Source organism: Pteropus medius, unplaced genomic scaffold (assembly GCF_902729225.1).
Source record: "Pteropus medius unplaced genomic scaffold, Ma_sr-lr_union100, whole genome shotgun sequence".
NCBI lineage: Eukaryota > Metazoa > Chordata > Mammalia > Chiroptera > Pteropodidae > Pteropus > Pteropus medius.
The window spans coordinates 3,159,121-3,181,848 of NW_024353905.1; the positions used below are offsets into that span (position 1 = coordinate 3,159,121).

At 37.8% G+C, this 22,728-nt stretch overlaps 1 protein-coding gene across 3 annotated transcripts in view; it reads left to right on the plus strand.

Moving 5' to 3' along the window:
• Window positions 1-1,541: 1,541 nt before the first annotated feature.
• VSIG4 (V-set and immunoglobulin domain containing 4) overlaps window positions 1,542-22,728 on the plus strand; it is a 48,953-nt gene continuing 27,766 nt past the window's right edge. The window contains exons 1-3 of one of the 3 annotated variants that reach the window (XM_039851404.1): window positions 1,547-1,727; window positions 7,507-7,863; window positions 8,608-8,889. In XM_039851404.1, the coding sequence (XP_039707338.1) occupies window positions 1,673-1,727; window positions 7,507-7,863; window positions 8,608-8,889 (694 nt within the window). In that variant the 5' untranslated portion in view covers window positions 1,547-1,672. Of the gene's footprint in view, window positions 1,728-7,506; window positions 7,864-8,607; window positions 8,890-22,728 lie in introns of all 3 variants that reach the window. The other 2 variants (XM_039851406.1, XM_039851405.1) reach the window with 2 other exon arrangements.

The following is a 22,728-nucleotide window of genomic DNA, read 5'->3' on the forward strand; positions in this document are numbered from 1 at the left end:
TTAGGTTAATGTTTATTTATCTTCAGATCCAGGAGGTTCTAACAAGAGGTAAGAGGGAATTCAAATAACACAGTCACCAGACCAGAGAAAAATTTACACCAGTCTCGTGGGGCATGGGCTTCCAGATCTTCATCATATTTACGCAAAAGTCTGTGTGTATGTGTGCGGTGTGTGTGCAGTGTGTGTGAGGTGTGTGTGTGGTGTGTGCAGATGTAGTGGTGTGCAAGTAGCACTGGTGGTAGGGTACTGGTTGGAAAATATAAAAGGAGGGTTATCCCAAATTCAGGGGTCCCTGAGTGAGGACTCAATGGGAAAGAATGACTAGATGTTCCAGTGCAGTGGACTGAATGAAGTTACCAAAAAGCAAGGGACAACCAGACAAGGTAGATTCAATCTGGGAGGCAGAGAGGCTTGACAGAATTCCATGTTATAATGGCAAGGCCTAAAATGATAGAATTTCATCTTAGCCTTTGCACAGTCCCAGATCACTTGTATGTAACCAAATTCCATCCCTTGGCAAACATTTAGAGGAGATAATGTCTCTTTTTGGAGTCACACTCTCCCCTGTGAAACTCATCTTTCCCCCAACCAAGGCCTCTCTTATCTCTCTAATCAGAAAAGAAGCTAATATTAGACCAGATGTTACTTATAATTCAATGTGAATTTGTTGTGTGCATTTCTCCTTTTGCAGGTGTTTATATTCTCAAAGCTTAGTAGACTGTGGGCAGTGTCAAACCTATAGGTAGACTGCTGGTGGACTTACAGTCACTTAGGTACCTGTGTAGAAAAACAATTAAGCTTCCTAGAAGCTTTAAGGTCATTCTCTTGCAGATCATAGATCTGTACCAATTGAAAGTCATTGAAAATTTCAGCCTAATAAAGCATATCACTATCAGGTCAATGGGTGAATATTCTGGATACTAGATTTAATTTTTCCTTAATAATAAATAAAATATCCTTTATGAGCAGTAATGGGAACCCTTCCTGACAAAGAGGTGGAGCTATAGAAGAAAGTGATTCAAAGAGTTTTCCAATATGAGATATGAGAGTATATTCTTCCACAACAGCCTTATCCATGGGTTTGACTATTATTTAAGCATTTATCTGTAGAAAGCCCTTTTATACACTTAATCTTTTGCACTCTCAAGCCCACAGACACACACTCCCAACACTTTGTTCATTTGCATAAGCTGAGCAAGCAAGGGTTAACAGTATGACTATTGAATATCACATAGGCCAAGAAAGTTGATTTCTTCTCCCTGGGCCTACCAGAAAGGAAAATACACCCTTACTGGAGGGAGCAGACTCATCCCAAAGGTCACCCTCCAACCTCTAAGTCTTGTGGAAGAAACTTAAAATAAACATGGACTGGGATATCTAAAACCATAGAACCCCATTGGCTTCTGGGAAGGTCAAGTCAATACTCTAGTAAGGGGAAGAATTGCTTCGCTCACTCTCAAACCTCCAACCCTAGGCAAGAGAGGGAGGGGGATATTCATATGACTTGTGCTAAAATAGGGAAGGAAGGGAAATGTGAGATGGGACTGGGAGTTCGAGTGAGAGATATAGGGAAGGAAGGGAAGTGAGCAGGCACAGACACTGGCAGCCATCAAGAGTTCAAGACTTTGAAAGCAAGGGGCTGGAAGAAAGGAAAGAAGTGGCTCTGGTTGTGATGGGGCTCTTACTGGGCCTGCTGGTCCTGGGCGACCTAACAGTTGTCACCTATGGTAAGGCAACAAATGGGGGCCTGGAGGCCTCTGTTGGCACAGGCAAAAAGGTGGGAGTTTGGGATTGAATGCTTACTGAGGAAATCCCATTTCTGCTGAGCAGGTGAGTTTCTCAGCTAATGCTGCAGAAGAGAGGGAGGTAGTTAAAGGCTGCTGAAAAAGCCAAGAGGTAAGTTTGCATAGAAATTGAGAAGAATTCTCTCTTGGAAAATATTCACATGCTTTTATAGTACTTTTCTTATTTCAGAGACATTAAGAAGGTGCCCAATGCCACCTTGATTTTCAACTGAAATTCTATTGTGCCTTAACCCCTATGCTTCCAGGCTTTAATCTTTGTTAAGACAAAGAAGGAATGTTGTTAAAGAGCTAGATGGGACCTTAAAAGTAACCTGGATCTACCTTTCACTGTTATGAGCAAGTGATCAGAATATCTGTGCACATACTTCCAGAGACTGATAGTTCACTGCTTCCACAGATCATATAGTCTATCCAGGGGCATCTCCAACTGTTAAAAAGTTCTTCCTTGTGTTGAATTAAATTAATTTCCCTGTGGCTTCTATCTAAAGTCTCAGCTCTGTTTTGGAGACACACAGATCATATCTGCTTCTTCTATGCTGTGACAGCCTTTTACAGTTCTGAGGACAGACATCATGTCCACTTGACACATCTTTTCTCCAAGCTAAACAGCCCCAGATCCTTCAACTCATCTTCGCAAGACTTGGTTTCTTACCTTCTTCTGGGGTAACTCACTTCCCTGCAGACATGGCCCAGCTGGCTAATTGTGGGAGCTTAATACTGGATACATATCCCAAAAGAGGTCTGACTCCCCATAGTAGCATTATTTATTTGGGTCTTCTTCCAACTTCATTTATATTCCTGAGAATTGAGAGAACCATTTTTTTAAAAATAAATAAATAAATAAATAGATAGATAGATAGATAGATAAATAGATAAACAAACAAACAAAGCTTGAGTAATAGCTAAGTGAGACCCAGCATAAGTCAAAGGCTTTTTTCTGCACTCTTATTTGTTCCATATCTTTGAGGGGAGAGACTTGATGATGTTATTTTGGTGTCCTTTGTATGGTCAGTATCCTGGGGCTCTGTGATCCATAGAATTCTAGAATCTCAAGCTCAAAAAGAAAATGAATTAAATCATCTGAGAGGGAAAGAGTTTGTTCCAAGCCACAGAGCATTAGTGGCAGAGTTAATGCTCTTAAAGATAGTGTTCTTTCTATAACTACAATGTTTTTATTTTCTAACACATTTTAGAACATACCTCCCTACCTTCTCTAAATTTGTTGGTTTGAGCTGGGACTTGTAGAGGCAGGGCTGGGGCTCACAGAAATATTTTGTAAATGTTAAATTTAAATCATGTGGGTGTGCACATGAGTGCTCACATGTGTATTGTTCCCTCCTCAAGCTGTGAGGTCTCCCAGACCTGGAAGCAGGGCTTCCATTTGTGTGAAAAGTCTTACACTATAAATCTGAGGCTCAGGACATACAAAATGGCCAATAACACCTCACTTCTCCCTGTATCTCAGTGTCTCCAGCCCATCTGTACAGTGAAGAGAGATGCTTGGCTTGCCTCAAAGTACCCTGCCAGGTGGACAGCTCTGTAAGACTGTGGCTTCAATTCTAAAAAGTCTCTAGAGGCCCGAATCAGCTATTAAGTCTAAGACACATGTTGAAATAATAGCACTAAAAATAAGTCCTAACATTTTCATTTTATAAACATCATAAACATTTTATAGACATCTATTATCTAAGTTAATCCTCTATCCAGGAGGAAGCCCAAGAGCGGGAGAGAGATTAGATACAGGAGTGTGTGGTTATGGGAAGATCTCACCCTCTGTGTAGTGGTAGAAGAAAGAAGATTTTAAAAAAGACCCATATTAGTTTTTATAAAGGGGCTCACACCCATAAAACTATGTCTTTCCTTTCTTTAGAATCATCACAAAGGGCCCAGACCTTTGCTTTTCTAAGTCCAGGTCCCAGGCCCAGAGTAGGCCCCAGTACTGTTCCCTCTTTCTCAAATTCAATCCTTTATAAGCAAATCCCTTGATCCAATTCCTAGTTCTGGTTCTTCACTTGAGGAAGGTGGGGGGCAATTTTTGAAGAAAGTTTAATCTTTCCCTGATGGGGGAGAACAAGGCTCAGAAGTTCTTAAAAAAGCTTTTTAGAAAGCAGCCGACAGGGTGGGAGTGGGAGGGTTCTTTTACAGGCAGTCAAGGGGATATTATCCAGCCCTAGGATAACATCCCTTAAACCATGCCAGGTAGGCCCAGGTAAGTGGTTGCTGTTTTCAGTTGTGGCTGCTGGTTTAATAAGAAGATAAGACGACAGAGTAGCATTTGAAAGCCTTTATTCTAGGCCTCCAGGCACAGCTCTGCTCCTGCTCTCTGTGTGACTGGATAAGCATCTATCTCTCTCTGAGCCTCAGCTTGCCCATATGTACCATGAGGGAATGCAACTAAGTGTTTCACAGATCTCTTTTAACTATGCCATTCTAGAAGTCTCCAAATTCTATCCTGCTTGGTATCTCAAGCCCTATTGTACCAAGTACCTGACTATTTGGTAGTTTTCATGGATCCATAATGAGCAGAGCAACTCCTACCCAATATTCCAGGAAAGTCAGGCTTAATATGGCCAACATTTCACATTGGCTGTCATGCCAACCTTGTTGGAGATACAGACTGCTGTATCCTTTCTGGATATTCTACAATACAGGGATGGCCTATTATCTATCTGTAACTTGGGAGGTTCCATCAGACTGGGAAGGGTAACTCCTTACCTATTCATGTGCTAACTTCTCCTTCAGGTCATTATTAAAACTGACAATGATCCAAACTAATGAATCTATTCATCCTGGGAAGACATATTGAGGGCTTCCATAGGATAAGAAGAATCAAGACAAATATGAGAAGTTTCTCTTGAGGCATGGACAAGACTGACATTTATCCAGGACCTACTGAATGCCAGCCACTATGCTAGGTGCTTTCCACACTTGTGAGCCCATTTTATTTCCTTAACAACTCCACATTTAAGGTTTATTATTACCTCATTTTATTGACAAATATTTGAAGCTCAGATAGGTTTAGCAATTAATCCAAGGTCACACAGAGAGACATATGGTAGGGCAGGCCTTGGACTTAGATTGGTGTTGTTCTTACTACATCATGTAGTCTTTCACTACCCTCTTAATCTCACTAGATGCTCCTACTCAATGTTCCTTTAGATTATCTTAGCATCACAGGAATAGTTGGAAGGTATAAGTTAATGCTATTGAAGTTACCTACTCTTTGGAGATCAGAGTATGTGAGGAATAGCACAATGTCCCCTTTCTTGTGATGCCTTGTGCCCACCATATACTCTCTCTTTATGCTGCTAATGAAGGAGGAGGAGGAAGACAACAAAAGAACAAGAAAAAGAAGGAGGAAGAAGAGAATAAAGATGAAAGGATGGGTGGAAGGAAGGAGAGAGGAAGAAAAAAAATTAAAAAGAGAAAAAATGCCATTCTTGGAAGGCTGGTTACTAACTCTCCCATGTCCCTATTCTGAGATGGAAAAGTCATGCCTGACTTACTTCTAGAAGTGACTTTCAGGATTGGGGAATTGGAACTGGCTGTCCATGTTCTTGACATACTCGAGTGAGCTATGTGAGAATTTCCAGCAAGTTCCTGGAGAGTGTAATGTGAGCCAGGCCTTGCAGCTCCCCCAAGGTCAGAGAGAAGACATACATATTCATAGACAAAGGCATTTTCAGCTGCTCCAGATGTCCTCACAGCAGAATGCTGCTTTGTTGCCCAAGAGAGAAGTATGAGAATGATTTTCAAAGGAAGGGAGGGAGATTTTGAAGGGCCAGAGGAAGACTAAGAGGAAAGAGCATATTGAAAAGAAAGGCTTAGATGGTCTTCATGGGACTTAAGGTTGGTATGTTTGTGCTTGCAAGTGACTAAAAATATGTATGGGCATGTATGTGCATGATGATAAGCTGTATCTGCATGCATATGGAAGCATGAACTATCAATAGCATAGCGAATCCCACCATCCAATGAAAGTTCATCACCAGCTAAAACATATAGTTATTTAACTTCTGTTTCCATTACAGTCTATTAGCCCTGAACAATTTAGAATTGGAAGGGACCTTAAAGAGTAATTCTGTCCAGGACCTAAACAAAGCTCAGAACTTCCCCCTAGATATCTAGGCCCATAAATAGCACCAATTAATTATAAAGTTTATTTTTAGAGTAAACCAAAATCTTCCCCTATTGTGCTCTCATTCATGGGTCTGAGTTCTGCTCCCTGCCCGTTCTTAAATGCTCCAGAGTATATGTGGTGGATCTAACAACATGGATTCATGTTTATGTATTATTTTCTACTCAAGGCTTTTATCCTGGCCCAGATATGCTAATGATGTTCTAAGAATTCCCTGATGAGGGCACAGGCCAGAAGTTTGACATTAGCCTCCCCATTGATAGAAGCTTTGGTAGTTGGCAAAACATTCTAGGAGCTAAAAAGCATGCCCTCACCCCATCTTCCATCTCCTTGACTAAAGCCTGGGAATCATGGGCTACATAAAAATCTTGTATTCAGTAATAATTCACACTGTGAAACTACCTGTCCTAGAAAAGACAAAAAAATTGTCTAAATACAATCCTTCACTTTTAGTCCCAGTTAAATAAAATACAAAATCTTCAAAATATGAGTTTATAGATGGAAATTTTTGATGGCTCTCTCAACATCTCCACCTTTCTCACTCTAAGTTTCCCTCCCCAGTACACCAAGAAGCAATATAACTTTGGTCCCCATTCTTACCTCAGCGAGCTCTAGGTTTTACTCATACCCTTTTCCTCTCCAGACCTTTCCCTCTCCATTTCTCCTCAGGATGAGATTTTCCAATGTACCTCTGCTGAGAACTAAGAGAACCGCCTTACGCCCCCAAAAAAAAAAATAAACAAAGGAGGAGAGAAATCAGAGGAAAAAAAAAATCAATTTCTGGGTTTCTAACTTAACAATAACTAATGATTTTTTTTAAACAGGACACATCTTGCAAGTTTCCACCCCCAAATTGTCCTTTCCCTGCCTCCTTCCTTCCTTCCTTCCTTCCTTCCTTCCCTTCCTTCCTTCCTTCCTTCCTTCTTCCTTCCCTTCCTTCCTTCCTTCCTTCCTTCTTTCCTTCCTTCCTTCCTTCCAGAGAAGAGATTAGGGTTAGGGATCCGATCACTGAGCCCATTTAAGGAAGCAATGTGGGATAAATAGAGTAGATAGCACTTTCTTTCTGAGCCCCACGGTTTCCACATTTCTTCAGGTATATAATCACATACAATACAATACCTCAGACCTAACTTCTCAGCATTTGCTTTCACAATTATTTTGGAAAATGAAATAAATTTTTTTCTTTTTTTCATGGATTTACAGAATGTCAGAGTTTGCAGAAAACTTAGAGATCATTTGATTTAAACTCATTATAGGTGAAGAAAATGGGTCTTTTGTTGTAGAAAGCTATGTACCCAGGGTCACCTCACAATACAGAAGTGACAGAAAAAGGACTTGGAACTTATAAAAGCTAAATAATTTTAAGGGCTTTCCTTCTTGGGACTGGTTCTAGTTGATGAGAAAGCTGGCAGAGAATAAAAGGGTACAGAAAATCTGAAAGCGTGATTGAAGGAAAGTTGAAGAATATTTCTCAGAAGCCTCTTGAGGACTGCCACTGCTACCCTAGCTCCCAGGTGAGTGTGCCATCTATGTCTGCATTTTTCCTCTGTTTCTCATCTTCAGGCCATCCCATCCTGGAAGCGCCCGAGAGTGTGAGAGGGCCTTGGAAAGGAGATGTGAATATTCCCTGCACCTATGGCCCTCTGCAAGGCTACACCCAAGTCTTGGTAAAGTGGTTGGTACAACGTGGCTCAGACCCAGTCACCATCTTCCTACGTGACTCTTCTGGAGACCATATCCAGCAAGCAAAGTACTGGGGCCGCCTGTATGTGAACCATGAGGTTCTAGGAGATGTTTCCCTCAAACTGAATACTCTGGAGATGGATGACCGGAGCCACTACACTTGTGAAGTCACTTGGCAGACCCCTGATGGCAACCAAGTGGTGAGAGATAAGATCATTGAACTCCGTGTCCAGAAACGTGAGTCATCATGGGGGTAGGAAAACACTGATAGGCAAAGACCCAATAGAGGACTGTAATTCTAGAAAACCCTGAGAAACCCAAAGACTTTTGTTAAACTGTACATAGTCTCTCCCTTCTGTTATATGTGCTAATCAGAAGAAATGGACAAATAATCCTCAGAGTCATCACTCCCATAGCATAATTTTAAAAGTGTTGGGAAGGGTTCCTGGCTTTCAAATCTCTATCCCTTCAGATGTCCTAGAAATTCCAGCATCCACAGCCTTGTTTCCCTTCTTGGGATCTGGGTCTTAAAACTCATAAAAATTAGTGTAGCTTATCAGGATATCGAAATGTGGATTGATGCTGACAGAGAAACCCTGAGGAAAGTGATGCAGGGCTTAGCCAAGATAAATTTGGTTGGCTTGGCAACTTTATATCTATCCTTTATAATCTAAAACCTGCAGATAATCCCAAAACTCCATTTGAGCTTAAAAAAAAAAACTATATTACTTTTTTAAAGTCAGTTGGTTTTCAACTCCAGATAATCCAAAACCCCAGATACTACAAAGTAGTACCTAATCCTCCAAAGGAAGCTATTTTTGTTTACATTGTCCTATTCCTTCTTCTTTTCCAAGTCACGAGCCCTTTTTAGTTCCCTTTGCAGAGAAATACACACCCCTATACCCATAATGGATTACTCGGCCTTGTGTTCCCATATCTTTATAACTTCCCAGAGCCTCCTCTCTTGTTTTCCTTTTGCAGTCTCTGTTTCCAAGCCCACAGTGACGACTGGCAATGGCTATGGCTTCACAGTGCCCCAGGGAATGAGGATTAGCCTTCAGTGTGAGGCTTGGGGTTCTCCTCCCATCAGATATGTTTGGTACAAGAAACAGACTAACAACCAAGAACACATTCGATTAGCAAACTTGAGTACTTTACTCTTCAAACCTGCTGTGATGGCTGACTCGGGCTACTATTTTTGTACTGCCAAGGGACGGGTAGGCTCTGAACAGCACAGCGACATTGTGAAGTTTGTGGTCAAAGGTGAGCAACCCTCTCTCCTGGTTAGCATCTCAATGGACCACCTTGTTCCAGAGATACCTTAGTAGAGTGTCCTTGTGCCAAAGAACAAAAAAGATTGATTTATGTGTGTGGATGGGGGGCCTTGGTTGTACAATCACAAAGAAAAAAAATAATTCTGGACAGAGGACAATAAGGCAGGAGACAATGTCTGTCATGTTATAGATTGAGTAAAGATGATATAGGGAAAAGGGACATTTACTAGGTACCTTGTATTTGCCAGACACAATGCACAAGAACCCAAAACACATTTTCTTATTGAATTCCACAGCTATCTCATTTTAAAGAAGAGGAAATTGAGAGTCAGAAAGGGAAACCTACTTACCAAGAGGCTTGTATATAGGAAGTTCAAGTCAGATTTGCACTCAGATTTTATGTTCTTTCTACTATATCCGATTGTCTCTCATGGTTGAATCTATACTAGCTCCTAAATACCCTTTGGAATATTTTTGTTTGTTTGTTTGTTGTTTGGTTTGGTGAGATAATTTGTTATTTTGTTGTTTATATTTTATTTTGCTTTGTGAAATAAAGACAGATCTCTACATAGTTCCTTTAAATTTATCTCCCTTCTTCCTAAAACAGAATGCAAGTTGTAGTTGAGGTGTCAATGAATATTGACCCTCATTAATCGAGGTCTGACTATTTCTTACAGCATTATCCTAGGGGCAATACAAACTCTGTACATAAAGGCTACAGGTGAGGGTTTAAATGACCAGCCCAGGAGTGACATGTAAAAGTGAGTCCTATCACCTTCGAAAAGGTCTCCTTGGAAGTGAAGACACATATTCCAACAAAGCTGCCATTGTTCAAAGTATTTTAAGAAATAATTGATTTTAGAGAAATTTCCTCAGAGCAATGTGAAAATTACTATTCTCTGAAGATAGCTCCATAGAAAGGAAAATAAGCAAACAGGCTCTCACAAATTGGGTTAGGAGAGTGATGTTAGTTTTTTGTTTACTTATTATATTCTTTAGATGCCATATATAAATGAAATCATATGGTATTTGTCTTTTTCTGACTGACTTACTTCACTTAGCATAATACCCTCTATATCTATTTATGTTGTCACAAATGGTAAGATTTTGCTCTTTTATGGCTGAGTAATATTCCATTGTGCATATTTACTGCTTCTTTATCCAATCATCTCTTGATGTGCACATAGGTTGCTTCTATATCTTAGCTATTGTAAATAATACTGCAATGAACATAGGAGTGCATATATCTTTTCAAACTAGTGTTTTGGATTTCTTTTCTGGGTCCTATAGTAGTTCTATTTTTAATATTTTGAGGAACTGCCATAGTGCTTTCCATAGTGGATGCAACAATTTGAAATCCCGTTAATAGTGCTGGAGGGTTCCTTTTTCTCCACATCCTTGCCAGTACTTGATTTTTTTTATTTATTGATACTTGTTTTTTTTTTAATTGATGACTGCCATTCCAACAGGGTTGAGGTGATATTTTATTGTGATTTTAACTTGCATTTCTCTGATTAGTGATGTTGCACATCTATTCATATGTCTTTTGGCCATCTGTATGTCCTCAGATGAAAGGTCTATTTAGGTTCACTGCCAATATTTAATTGGATTGTTTGGTTTTGGGCATTAAGTTATTTAAGTTATTTATGAAGTCTTGATATTAACCCCTTATTGGATATATCATTGGTGAATATCTTCCCCTATTCAGTTGGTTATCTTTTAATTTTGTTGATGGTTACCTTTGTTGTGCAAAATCTTTTTAATTTGATGTAGTTTCATTTGTTTATTATTTCTTTTGTTTCTCTTGTCCAAGAACATATATCAAAAAACAAAAAAAATTACCAAGAACAATGTCAGAGAGTTTACTGCCTATGTTTTCTTCTAAGAGTTTTACGATTTTGGGTCTCATATTTAAGTCTTTAATTATTTTGAGTTTATTCTTGTATATGATGTGAAAAGATGGTGTAGTTTCATTTTTTGATGTATTTGTCCAGTTTTTCCAACACCACTTAAAATAGACTCCTTTTCTCTCCATTGTATATTCATGCCTCCTTTGTCATAAATTAACTGACCATGTAGGCATGGGATTATTTCTGAACTCTCTAATCTGTTCCATTGATCTACATGTCTTTTTTCATGCTAATACCATGCTGTTTTGATTACTATAGTCTTGTAGTATACTTCGATATCAGGTATTGTAATACCTATAACTTTGTTATTCTTTCTCAAGATTGCTGTGACTATTTGAGATTCCATAGAAATTATAGGATTATTTATTGTAGTTCTGTGAAAAAATGCCATTAATATTTTGATAGGGATTGTATTGAATCTATAGATTGCTTTGGATAGTATGGAAATTTTAAGGATGTTAATTCTTCCTATCCATGAGCATGATATATGCTTCCATTAATTTTTATCTTCAGTTTTTTTTCTTCAATGTTATAATTTTCCAAATAAGGTCTTTTACCACATGGGTTAAATTTATTCCTAGTTATTTTTTGATGCAATTGTACATAGGACTGTTTTCTTAATTTCTCTTTCTGACAGTTTGTTATTTGTGTATAAAAATGCAATCAATTTCTGAATACTAATTTTGTATCGTGCTACTTTACTTAATTCATTTCTCAGTTCTAATAATTCTTTTGGTGGAATATTTAGTTTTTTTTCTATATAGTATCATGTCATCTGCAAATGATGACACTTGTATTATTTTTTTTCTAATTTGGATTCCTTTGATTTATTTTTCTTGTCTGAATCCTGTGGTTAGGACTTCCAATACCATGTTAAATAATAGTAGTAAAAGTGAACATTCTTGTCTCACTCCTTATCACAAGAAAAAATGCTTTTAGCTTTTCACTATTGAGTATGATGTTAGCTGTGGGTTTGTCAGATACAGCCTTTATTATGTTGAAGTATACTCCCTCTATTTCCATTTTGCTAAACTTTTTCTTTTTTATCATAAATGAGTGCTAGATTTTGTCAAACACATTTTTCTGGATCTATTGGTATGATATGATTTTTATTTTTTATTTTGTTCATGTAATGTATCACATTAATTGATTTGTGGATATTGAATTTAACATGCATCCCAAAAATAAATCCAACTTGATCATGGTGTATGATCTTTTTAATGTATTGCTGAATTTGGTTTGCTGATATTTTGTTGAGGATTTTTGCATCTATATTCATCATGGATATTAGCCTATAATTTTTTTGTAATGTGTTTGTCTGGTTTCAGAATCAACATAATAGTGGCCTCACAAAAAATTGAGAGCCTTCCCTCCTCTTCAATATTTTGAAATAGTTTCAGAAGGATAGGTGTTAATTCTTCATTCAATGTTTGGTAAAATTTACCTGTGCAGCCATCTGGGCCAGGACTTTTGTTTATTGGAATTTCATTCATAGTAATCAGTCTGTTAAAATTTTCTGTTTCTTCTTGATTTGGTCTTGGGAGATTGTATGTTTCTAAGAATGTATCCATTTCTTTCAGGTTTTCCAATTTGTTGGCATATGATTGTTCATAGTGTTTTATTCCAATCTTGTATTTTTGTTGTGTCAGTTGTCCCCTATGCTCTTTCATTTCTGATTTTATTTTAGTGACCTCTTTTTTCATCAGTTTGGTTAAAGGTTTATCAATTTTATTTATCTTTTCAAAGATACAGCTCTTGGTTTCTTTGATCTTTTGTATTATTTTTAAAGTTTTTCTTTCTTTTATTTTTACTCTCATCTTTATTATTCTCTTCCTTCTACTCACTGTGAGCTTTGTTTGTTGTTTTTTCTCTAGTACTTTAGGTGTAAGGTTAGATTATTCATTTAAGATTTTTCTTGTTTCTTGAGGTGGACTTGTATTGATATGAATTTTCCTCTTAGGACTGCTTTTTGCTGTGCCCCATATATTTCGAGTTGTTGTGTTTTCATTTTCATCTTTATCTAGGTATTTCTTGACTCCTTTCTTGATCTCATTATTAACTCATTCATGATTAGTAGCATGCTATTTAGCCTCCATGTGATAAATGTATTTTTCAGTGGTTTTTTTTTTGTAATTGATTTCTTCTTTCATACCATTGTTGTTAAAAAAGTTGTTTGGCAAAATTTCTCTCTTCTTAAATTTATGAACTCTTGTTTTGTGGCCTCAACATGTGACCTATCTTGGACAATGTTCCATGTGCACTTGAAAAGAATATGAATTCTGCTGCTTTGGAGTTGAAAAGTTCTAAAACTATCAATTTCATTAGGTCCAATGTGTCAATTAAGACTGCTTTTTTTCTTGTTGATTTTTTGCCTGGAAGATCTAATCATTGGGGTGTCAATAGGATATTAAAGTCCTCTGCTATGTTGGGTGCATGTTTACAAGGATTATAGCTTCTTGTTTGATTGATATCTTTTTCATTATAAAATGTTCCTTTTGTCTCTTATTATAGCTTTTGTTTTAAAGTCTATTTTATCTGATATAAGTATTGATATCACAGTATTTTTGTTTCCATTTGCATAATTTCTTTCCTTTTTTTACATTCAATCTGTGTGTGCTTTTGATTGAAAGTGAGTATCTTCTTTTTTGGAAAATGGTGAAGTGGTAGATGTCCCCAGATCTCTCTCCTTGAAACAACAATAAGCTGAACATCTAAAACTCAACAAAAACACCCAAACTGCCCACCAGCACGTCTGAGCATGAGATCTGCTCATAAGAGCTACCACATGTCAGAATCATGGGTGTCATGCAGTGGAATGGGAGAAATAAAGAAACTGCCTCTTGCATCTACCAGAGCTCCCTTAGGAGGAAGAGGAGAGGAGAAGATGCAGCAAATTGCCTGAACAACTCTGCCAGGGAGAATTGTGAGTTCCACGCATTTGGCAGCAAGACCCAGTTATCAGGGCAGAACGCAGAGAAGCAGGAAGGCAGAAAAACAACAGTTGATTTTTACCAGCCATGGTTGCAAAACAAAGGATGAGCTGCAGCCCTCATCCCTCAACCTAGATGGCCTCTCCCGCCCTACCCTCTGATACCGAACACTGCGAAGCCCAAGGGAGATCAGAGCAAACACTACCGAAAACGCTGCTAACACTGACAGAGATTGAAATTGAGGGTAGTGAGTGTGATTAAATATCTATAAGAAAATAAAAAAGCATTTTTTTTTAAAGCTTTACATGAAACAGTGATCCAAGAGGCTTAGACGCCACCTACTGAAAACCAAAAGAAAAGCACCTTCTTTGCAACAGGCTAAAGAGAGACTGTTATATAATAAATCTTCTTTCTGGAAAAAAAGCAGAATACATTTCTATTAATGCCCATGTGGAGAGACAGTCCATTAAACACCATGGACAACGAAGGTGACATGGCAACCCAGAAAGAAAGAGAAAACTCTCCAGAAAATAAATTTATAGACAGAGAAATATGTGACTTAAATGACAGAGAATTCAAGATGGTACTTCTGAAAAGAACACAGTGAATTCCGAAACGAGTCATTCAATGATTTCAAGAAATGAAAAAAACTATCAGAAGAGCAAAGGAAGGAGACCGAAGCTCTCAAAAGGAACCAAATAGAACTTCTGGAGAGGAAGAACACACTGCGAGAGTTGAAAAATGAAATAGCAAGCTTGGGAAATAGCGTCGATCACATGGAGGAAAGGATCAGTGATGTCTAAGACAGAAATGCAGAAATAAATCAGAAGAAAGAAGAGAGAAATAGAAGAATGAAAAATAATGAAAGAGAAAAACAAGAACTAGCTGATATCATGAGAGGAAACGTAAAAATAATGCGCATTATCAAAGGCGAGGAAAAGGAGCAGGGACTAAAAAGTATTTTCAGACAAATAGTGAATGGGAATTTCCCAAATCTAAGAAATGAGCTGGAGCTTGGAATTCAAGAAGTCAACAGAACACCCCATTATCTCAATCCAAAAAGGCCTTCACCAAGACACATTGTATTAAAGTTATCAAAAATCAGCGACAAAGACAGAATTCTCAAGGCAGCCAGGGAGAAGAAAACGGTAACTTATAAAGGAAAACTCATTAGATTATCCTCGGCCTTCTCAGCTCAAATGTTACAAGCCAGAAAGCAATGGAATCAAATATTTAAACTATTAAGTGAAAGGAACTACCAGCCTAGAATAATGTATCCGGCTAAGCTCTCCTTTAGATATGAAGGAAAATTAAGACTTTGCAGATATACAGACATACAGGGAATATTGAAAGAGGTCACGACACCTAAAACAAAATAACCAAAAAAAAAAAAACCATAATTAGGAATAAAGTGACTATCAGGCAAGTAGAAGCAGAGGAGTGCAACCCTTACTAAGAACAGGGCATTATAAGCTGAAATAATAAGAAGAGAATTGCTATAGCAAGTTAGTAATGAATATTCAGCATACATAGGGATAAATTGAGACAACAATGACTGCAAAGGGGAGGACTCAAAGATCCAAATTCACAAAGGAACTGATATAAGGCATGCAGAGAAAAAATGACAACACACACACACACACACACACACGCACACACTATCCTTTACAAATTTGTAATGGTAACCACACACAGAAGATTCAGAACCGAAATATATAACATAAAACAAGAAAAATCGGAGAGAAAACCCATAAATCCAACCAATATAAAGAAAACAGAAAAACAAAGACAAGAAAATACTGAGCTGCCAGAAAGCAAAAGATAAAATGGCTATAAGAAAACCTCATATTTCAATAATCACCCTAAATGTAAATGGGTTGAACTCACCAATAAAAAGGCACAGAGTAGCAGAATGGATAAAAAAACAAAGCCCAACATTATGCTGCCTCCAGGAGAAACATCTCAGCTCCAAAGACAAAGACTCAAAGTGAACGGGTGGAAAATGATATTTCAAGGAAATGGCATTCAGAGAAAAGTGGGAGTAGCAGTACTAATATGAGACAAAATAGACTACAAAATAAAAACGATAAAGAAAAATACCGAGGGACACTTCATAATGATAAAGGGAATCATACACCAAGAAGACATAACACTTATTAATGTCCATGCCCCCACTCAGGAAGCCCCGGAATATGTAAAGCAATTACTAGCAGAACTAAAAGGAGAAAGAGACCAAAACACTATCCTAGTAAGGGACCTAAATATTCCTCTGTCGGATATGGACAGATCATCCAAACAGAAAATCAATAAGGAAATACAATCCTTAAATGACACATTAGACCAACTGGACATAATTGACATTTACAGAGCTTTCTATTCCAAAACAGCTGCTTTATACATTCTTCTCTATTTCACATGGAACATTCTCAAGGATTGACCACATACTGGGACACAGAGATAGCCTCAACAAATATAAGAAAGTTGAAATCTTACCAACCACAATCTATGATCTAGCTTTGAAACTAGAGATCAGCTGCAAAAAGAAAGCAAGAAAACCACAAATAAATGGAGATTAAGCAACATGCTACTGAAGAATAACTGGGTCAGAGAAGGAATAAAAAGAGAGATCAAGAGATACATAGAAATGAATGCTAATGATAGTACAACATATGAAAACTTTCGGAACACAGCAAAAGTGATCATAAGAGGAAAGTTCATATAATTACAGGCTTTTCTCCAAAAACCTGAACAAACCCAAATAAACAACCTAATGCTTCATCTTCAAAAAACAAGAAAAGGAAGAACAAATGAAGCTTAAAGTCAGCAAAAGGAAAGAAATAATCAAAATTAGAACAGAAATAAATGAAATGGAAAACAAAAAAATATGACAGAAAAAATAAATGCAACAAAGAGCTAGTTCTTTGAGAAGGTTAATAAAATTGAGAAACCTCCAGCTAGACTCACTCACACAAAAAAAAAAAAGCGAGAGAAAGGACACAAAAAAAAAATCAGGGACGAAAGAGGAGGAATTATGACTGACATCGTAGAAATACAAAGGATCTTATATGAATACTATGAAAAAGTATATAACACCAAATTTAATAACCTAGAAGAAATGGACCAGTATTTAGAAAAATACAATCTTCGTTTACTGAATCAAGAAGAACTGGAAAATCTAAATACACCAACAGCAGTATGAAAAATTTAAACAATCATCAAAAACCTACCAAAAAGTAATTGTCCAGCACCAGATACCTTCACCAGTGAATTCTACCAAATATTCAAAGATTTAATGCCTATTCTCCTCAAACTCTTCCAAAAAATTGAAGAGGAGGCAGTACTTCTCAACTCATTTAATGAGTCCAATATTACTCTGATTCCAAAACCTGGTAAAGATAACACACAAAAAAGAAATCTACAGACAAATATCTCTCATGAACACAGATGCAAAAATCTTAAATAAGATACTAGCGAGCCGAATACAACAACATTTTAAAAAGATTATACACCACGATCAAGTGGGCTTCATCCCAAAGGCACAGGGATGGTTCCATATACACAATACAATAAATGTGACACACCATATAAAGAAATAAAAATTAACAATCATATGGTTATATCAATAGATGCAGAAAAAGCCTTTAACAAGATAATAATAAAACTCATTTATAATAAAATGCAGAAAAAGCCTTTAACAAGATAATAATAATAAAACTCATTTATAATAAAAACACTTAACAAAATCAGTATAGAAGGAAAATACCTTAACATAATTAAGGCCATATCTGACAAACCCTCAGCTAACATTATACTTAATGATGAAAAACTAAAAACATTCCCTCTAAGATCAGGAAAAAGGCAAAGCTGTCCACCATCGCCACTCTTATTCAATATAACATTGGAGGTCCTAGAGAGTGCAATCAGACAACAGAAAGACATAGAAGGCATCCAAATAGCAATCAGAAAAGTAAAATTGTCACTATTTAGGGATTACATGATTCTCTATATAGAAAACCCTAAAGACTCCACAAGAACACTACTAGAAACAATAAGCAAATATAAAAAAGTTTCTGTATACAAAATCAACATTCAAAAATCCATAGCGTCAGAAAAAGAAGTGGAAAAAATAATTCCTTTTGCATTTGCAACAAAAAGAATAAAATAACTCAGAATAAATTTAACGAAACATGTGAAGGACCTATATAATAAAAACTATAAGATTCTATTTTTAAAAAAATCGAAGAAGATACAAAGAAATGGAAAGATATTCTGTATTCTTGGATTGGAAGAATTAACATTTTTAAAATGACCATATTACCTAAAGCATTATACAGATTTAATGTAATCCCCATAAAAATCCAATCGGCATTTTTTTAAAGAAATAGAACAAAAAAAACATCAGAACTGTATGGAAGCACAAAAGATCCCAATTGCCAAAGCCATGCTGAGCAAAAGGAACGAGGCTGGAGGCATCATTCTGCCCAATTTTAAATTATACTACAAAGTGACAGTAATCAAAACGACATGGTATTGGCAGCAAAACAGACCCACAGAGCAGTGGAACAGAATTGAGAGTCCAGAAGTAAACCCATATTTATATGGGAAATAATTTTTGACAAAAAAAAAGCCAAAACCATACCCTGGAGAAAGGAAAGCCTCTTCAATAATTTGTTCTGGGGAAACTGGAAGGCCACCTGCAAAAGAATGAAACTAGACTCTTGTCTATCACCACACACCAAAATTAACTCAAAATGGATTAAGGAACTGAATATAAGACATGAAACAATAAAATGCACAGAGGAAAACATAGGGTTAAAATCAAAGATCTTAGACTTAAAGAAGATTTTATGAATTTGACTTCAAAGGCAAGGGAAGTAAAAGCTAAAATAAATGAATGGGACTACATCAAACTAAAAAGCTTCTTCTCAGCAAAAGAAATCATCAACAAGATAAAGAGACAACCATCTAAATAGGAAAACATATTTGCAAGCAATATCTCTGAAAAGGGCCTAATATCTAAAATATACAAAGAACTCATACAACTCAATAACAAAAACAAAAACAAAAAAACAATCCAATCAAAAGCTGGGCAGAGGACCTGAACAGACATTTCTCCCTAGAGGACATACAAATGGTCAAGAAATATGTGAAAAGATGCTCAACATCCCTAGCTATTAGGAAAATGCAAATCTAAACCACAATGAGATAACATCTCACAGCTGTTAGAATAGCTATAATCAACAGGACAAGTAATAACAAATGCTGGAGAGGTTGCAGACAGAAAGGAACCCCCATACACTGCTGGTGGGAATGCAAATTGTTGCAGCCACTATGGAAAACAGTATGGAAGTTACTCAAAAAACTAAGAATGGATCTACCATATGATCCAGCAATCCCTCTACTGGGTATTTACCCCACAGACTTAAAAAATCATGTCTATAATGGTATTTGCAGAACAATGTTCATAGCAGCATTATTCACAGTGGCCAGGACATGCAGGCAACAGAAGTGTCCTATGATAGATGATTGGATAAAGAAGCTGTGGTACATATATACAATAGAATATTATTCACGTATAAGAAGGGATGAAATACTGTCATTTGCAACAATATGGTTGGACCTCAAGATAATCATGCTAAGCGAAATAAGCCAGATTGAAAAAGTTGAAAATCATATGTTATCACTTATATGTGGGATATAAACCTAAAAGCGACAAATGAACTGGAGAAACAGACTCATGGACATGAACTGTAAACTAGTGGTTACCAGAGGATAGAGGTTGGGGATTACGGGGGAGGGAGATGAGGTAAAGCGCATCAAATATATGGTTTAGGGAGAGGGTGAAGTGGGTAAATGGGATCAAATATATGGTAGCTCAAGGAAATTGGACTTTGGGTGGTAAACACACAATAGAATGTACAGATGTCAAATTATAATGTACACCTGAAAATTATATAATTGTCTTAACCAATGTTACCCCAATAAACTTAATTTAAAAAAATAAATAAAGTGTGTCTCTTGTAGAAAATATGCATATCGCTTTTATTTTCTTATCCATTTGCTACCATATGTCTTTTGATTGGAGCATTTAGCCAAAGTAATTGTTGCTAGATATGTAGTTATCGCCATTTTGTTATTCATATTTTTTAATTTTTTTCTTCTTCCTAAAGATGTTTTTCTCACATTTATTGTAGTACTTGTTTGATGTTGATGAACTCCTTTAGCTTTTTCTTGTATGGGAAGCTCTTCACCTCTCCTTCAATTCTAAATGATAGCTATGTTGAGTAGAGTAATCTTGGTTGTAGACCCTTACTTTTCATCACTTTGAATGTTTCCTGCCACTCCTTTTTGGCTGGCAATTTTTCTGTTGAGAAATCAGCTGACAGTCTTATGGGAGCTCCCTTTTAGGAAACTAAATGCTTTTCTCTTGCTGCTTTTAAGATTCTGTCTTTGTTTTTAACCTTTGGTATTTTAGTTATGATGTGTCTTGGTGTGGGCCTCTTTGGGCTCGCTCATCTTGTCTGGGACTCTCTGCAGTTCCTGGACTTGTATGTCTATCTTCTTCACCTGGTTAGGAATGTTTTCTTTATTTCTTCAAATAGATTTTCAATCTCTTGTTCTCTTTCTTCTCCTTCTGGTACACCTATGATGCGAATGTTGTTAATGCTTGATGTTGCTCCAAGGATTTCTTAAACTATTCTTTTTTTTCTTCTTTTTTCTGTTCCAATTGGCTGTTTTCTGCTACCTTGTCTTTCAAATTACTGATTTTATCCTCTGCTTTATTTAATCTGCTGTTGATTCCCTCTAGTGTATTCATTTTAGTTATTGTATTCTTCATTTCTGATTAGTGCTTTTTTTATGATTTCTATGTCCTTTTTTAATGCTTACTATCTTTTTGTTGAGATTCTCATTAAGTTTCTTAAATATCTGGTAGATTGCTTGCCCACATTTTGTTTAGTTCTTTTTCTGGAGTTTTCTCCTTTTCTTTGATTTGAGACATTTCTTCGTTTCTTCATATTGGCAATCTCTCTATGTTTGTTTTTATTAGGTAGATTTACTAGTCTCCCTATCTTGGCAGGGTGGCTTTCTGTAGTTGGTGTCTTGTTGGGCCAGTGGCACAGTCTCCCTGATCACCTCAACTAGGTACTCCAGGAGTGTCTCTTGTGTGGATTCCGTATGTCCTTGATTGTTGTGTGCATGTCATTTGGTGGGATTGACCCTCCAGTTGACTGTAAGGATTGGCCATGACCACATATGAGCTGCTTTGTGGGGTCTGACTCCACAGATCATGATTTACCTCAGTGGGCTTGTGTGCCTGCTGAGACTACCCTTTGGGTTTGTTGCTTCTGGAGATAATCAAGTTCTGTTCTGTTGTGATCTGAATCAGGCCACCAGGTGTGTTGGTTCTGGGGCCCCGTGTTAGTGTCTCTGGTTCAGGCCAAAGTCAGCTGCCACCTGTAACTGCCCTGGACTGGCTACCTTGTAGAAACTATAAAGCAATCCATGGTTGGTAGCTGCCTGTATGGGGTCTGGAGACATGTGGGAGAGGCCATGCTGTGACCTGAGGCTGGTCACAGTACTGGGCCTGGGTCCATTTAGCCAAAGGCACAGGGGACCCCAAGGGCTGCCAAGGCCTGTAGACTGCTCTTAAGTCTCAGCCACTGAAAGAACTTCAGGCAGTATGTGAGTTGAGTGAGGTGGGGTTTCAGGGAATAACCAGGGTGGGGCAAGTGTTGTTAACCTGCTTAATGCAGATTCACATATGGCACTAGTGCCAAACCTAGGGCCACTTAGTAAGAGGTACATGGCACATTGAGGCCAGTCTCCACCTGCCTGAGTCTTGTGGACCTTTGAGAGTTTTTAAGAAAGACTGCAGCATGGGCCAAGACCCATTGCCCATCACTGAAAAGAGCCTGTGTTGGTGCACAGACTAGCTAAGCCTGGCTGCTTGCCACTAGGAGAACTTCTGAAGGTGTGGAAGTTGGGTGGGGCTGGGTCTCAAGGAGTCATCAGGGTGGGACAAGAGGTGTTTACCAGGTTAATGCAGATTTAGATTTGGCCATGTGGGAGGAGGGTTCAATATAGGAAAGATGGCACCTACCTGCCAGTTGTGTGGGAGAAGAGCTCAACACAGTGATAATGGTGCTGTCTCAGCCCTCATTCTGAAGCCATACAATTCAGTCTCTCCTTGTATGTCCTTAGTCTCCCCGCCCCATTGCTGTCCCTTCACCAGAGCCCAGAGCAGGTGCCTGTGAGTGTGTCTGTATGCAGTCCCTTTAAGAAAATGCCTGGGTTTCCAGCAGCCTTTGGTCTCACCCAGATGAAGGGAATCTCTGTTGATTTTCACAGTGAGGTGTTGTGAGGGCTCCTCTTTCTGGCACTAGTGCTTTGGGCTGGGGACTCCAGTGTGGGGCTGGGATCCCTTGCTCTTCATGGGGAACCTCTGCAGCTGAGATATTCCTCCTGATGCTCACCATCCCTCCTAACAGCCTCAACATGGCTTCTTTATATCCTTAGTATAAGACTTCTGTGCAGCTAGTCTTCAGACATTTCTCCAGGTTAATTGTTCTATGATTTAGTTGTAATTTTGATGTGGTCATGAGAGGAGATGAGAACAAAATTTATCTACTCAGCCACGTTGACTTGAACTCAACTAATGTTAGTTTGAGACTCCTGTGTTTTACTGGAAGGATTTGTTTCCCAAAGTTGATTTGTAGTGAGGGTGTGCTGAAGGTTTTGGTCTGTTAGTTTTGTGGGGAACAAAGGCAGTCTCACTTTGAAAGAATTGTATGGACACAGACCCAGTTCTCTGAGAGATGACAATCTGGTCAAGCAGAGGGAGCAGGGCATGGCCAAAATATCCAAGAATGTGTACTATATAGAGAGCCAAGTTAAACATTTCTGTAAGTTAGTTCCTAGCTCATGCAGTCAGGATTTTGCTCACAAGCAATCAACCTGTCTATTTTTTTTTTTTTTTTAATCACCCAT